The 2,443-nt window shown below is 37.9% G+C and overlaps 1 protein-coding gene across 1 annotated transcript; it reads left to right on the plus strand.

The window, feature by feature from the left end:
- Positions 1 to 540: 540 nt before the first annotated feature.
- Positions 541 to 2,191, plus strand: insl3 (insulin-like 3 (Leydig cell)). The gene is made up of 2 exons (XM_072704349.1): positions 541 to 877; positions 1,168 to 2,191. The coding sequence occupies exons 1-2, from the start codon at positions 691 to 693 to the stop codon at positions 1,467 to 1,469; spliced, it is 489 nt and encodes a 162-aa protein (XP_072560450.1). The 5' UTR covers positions 541 to 690; the 3' UTR covers positions 1,470 to 2,191.
- The last annotated feature ends 252 nt before the right edge of the window (positions 2,192 to 2,443 follow it).

Consider the following 2,443-nt stretch of genomic DNA (forward strand, 5'->3'; position numbering starts at 1 on the left):
TAGGCTTGTACTTTCACAGATAACACCGTTAAAAATATGTCACCAAGGCCATTTAAAATCTTATCAAAATGTGATTTCTGTAACATTCTGTGACTTTTGACATTCAGGTATATTCTTTATGCATAACATTTTTCTGATACCTTATATATGTTTATTGCTTTTCTCTAATATGTAAATTTAATGTATGTAAGCACGTTTGACCTAGCAGAATGCTATTTAACTTCTGTCATACACCTGCATGAAAGAAATGACAATAATGGATCTTGAACAGATTGATATTTTTAACATTTACCGTATGTACTGTACATATATAAACACTGGGACATATGTACAACAAATTTTATATTCTGTATTTCCATAGGGATAGCTAAGCCCTGAAGTTCCTTAAGGCAATTAAGTATCAGATTACCAGCTGATATGTTTTTATCTCAGATGCACAGTAACCTTGAGGGAGTTACCTCCAATGTTGTGATTTCAAGAACAGAACATGCTTCTCTTTGGTCAAGGCTGCATAAATCCTCACAGGGAATTATTTGCCAGGCATCATCATCTGGCATTGGCATCACTGACAGCATACCTACTTGAGAATATATAAGGTTTTGGAAAGTCCATCTGGGCAGCAACAATTCAGTGCTGATTAATAGTGAATCAGTCAAACTAATCTGCTCTTAATCTTTTGGACCCTACAACATGAGCACGCAGTGGCTTTTGTCTCTGGCTGTTTTGCTTTGTATTTCTCCCAGTGGGATCTATGGGCAGGACAGCCGTGTGAAGCTGTGCGGCCGTGAGTTTATCCGGATGGTGGTCACGTCGTGTGGCAGCTCAAGATCAAAGCGCTTTACACCAGAGTTAGATCAGCAACATGTCAAACCCATTGGTGAGTAAAGTTGTCTCTCAAAGCTTGAATTATAAATAATTACGAAGTGTCTGTAATTCTCAGGTTGTTGTATGTCATTGCATTTTTGTTATCAAAACCTGTTGCCAACTGCTAGGCAACATTTGAAATATGTGTAAAATATGGTACCTATACAATATTAATTTCTTTGGTATCTGCATTTGTATTTCACCATTCTGAAATATATGCTGAGAAGAATGTGGTAGATATATGCAACAATCAAAATGAATAAGCCAGTGGGTACATTATATGCTTATTTTATCCACCTCCAGGAATGGTTTTGGAATGGCTTATGGGGGACCAATTCAGCTACCAGAGAGGCTTGGTCACCAATGAAATATCACAAAGACAAAGCAGAGATCCAGAGTCTTCAGGGATGGTTAGAGACTTTCCATCCTCCATAGAACATGCCGGATCATCATCAAAGGTCAAAAAGGAAACCAGAGATGTAAAGGACTCAAGATCTCCTGCAAATTTGCCTGCTATATTTACTGAAACACAACATGATGTGGGTCCAGCTGGGGTATGCTGTAGATCTGGATGTACAATGAGTGAGCTGGTGCAGTACTGCTGAGTGTTCACCATGTCATGTTCTTGCTTGATCTGATTTATTTTTAACTGAAGCCACTGTATACTTGTTTAAGGGTTTACCTTATGTTGGAGCATGTTTGTAGTCTTATAAAGAATAGCAATCTACAGTCTTGATCTGCTTAAGCGTGCAGTTTCACTGATCAGTGATGCCATGAAAAAGTATTTGCACCCTGTTTTCTAATTTTGCCCGTGGCTTGTAGAGTAATCATATCACTGTCAGGCCCTTGAGCAAGGCACTTAACTCCTGCAGGAGCTGCAACACAACTGACCCCAAACTTTACTCAATTTTATATTAGTCTTATAGACAGTACTGGCCTGCCCTATAGTCGGCATCTAGGGCACCATTTTGATTACAGGGCACAAAAGTGCGAATGCAAAAAAAAAAAATCAGAAGAAATGCCTTTTGTCACGTTACAAGACATCAGTTATTTACATTAGTTTTACTATTTCACTGTTTTTCTTATGAAACAGATGATAGCTAGCTAGTTAGCAGCTAGATACCGAGTGCTACTGAAATGTTTGAAAAATAATTGGCCTGGCAAACTTTTTCTGCTGCTCTTGGGGGAGGGGCTACGGTGCCAGAAACCCCCAGGGCTGGACTTACTCAAGGGAGAGCAAGATGGGACATCTGAAAACTACAGAATTCCTTTGTACATGTACTTGTTTGCTTGTACAATTGTGAATAAAGTATTATCATAATCATCATTGTCATGTATTTAAAAATGAAAGCAATGCACAACTGTAGTCAATAACTGATTGTGCCACCTTCAATTTGTATTACAACTAATCACTTGCTAACAGACCTAGGCAATATGGCAAAATATCTTTTCACAATATAATAGACTGAAGTGGACAATAAAAGAGGAATAAATGCAGCATAATCTGCAACCTATAGCAACTATACAAAAATATAAACATATACATGAATATGAATTTACAAAAGTGGACATCTACTAG

Source organism: Paramormyrops kingsleyae, chromosome 21 (genome assembly GCF_048594095.1).
Source record: "Paramormyrops kingsleyae isolate MSU_618 chromosome 21, PKINGS_0.4, whole genome shotgun sequence".
NCBI lineage: Eukaryota > Metazoa > Chordata > Actinopteri > Osteoglossiformes > Mormyridae > Paramormyrops > Paramormyrops kingsleyae.

Bases quoted from the DNA above. Each gene is read 5' to 3' on its own strand.
- insl3 (XM_072704349.1), top strand. From the start codon at position 691: ATGAGCACGCAGTGGCTTTTGTCTCTGGCTGTTTTGCTTTGTATTTCT. The intron at 878-1,167 runs GTGAGTAAAGTT...ATCCACCTCCAG, and splicing joins GCAACATGTCAAACCCATTG to GAATGGTTTTGGAATGGCTT.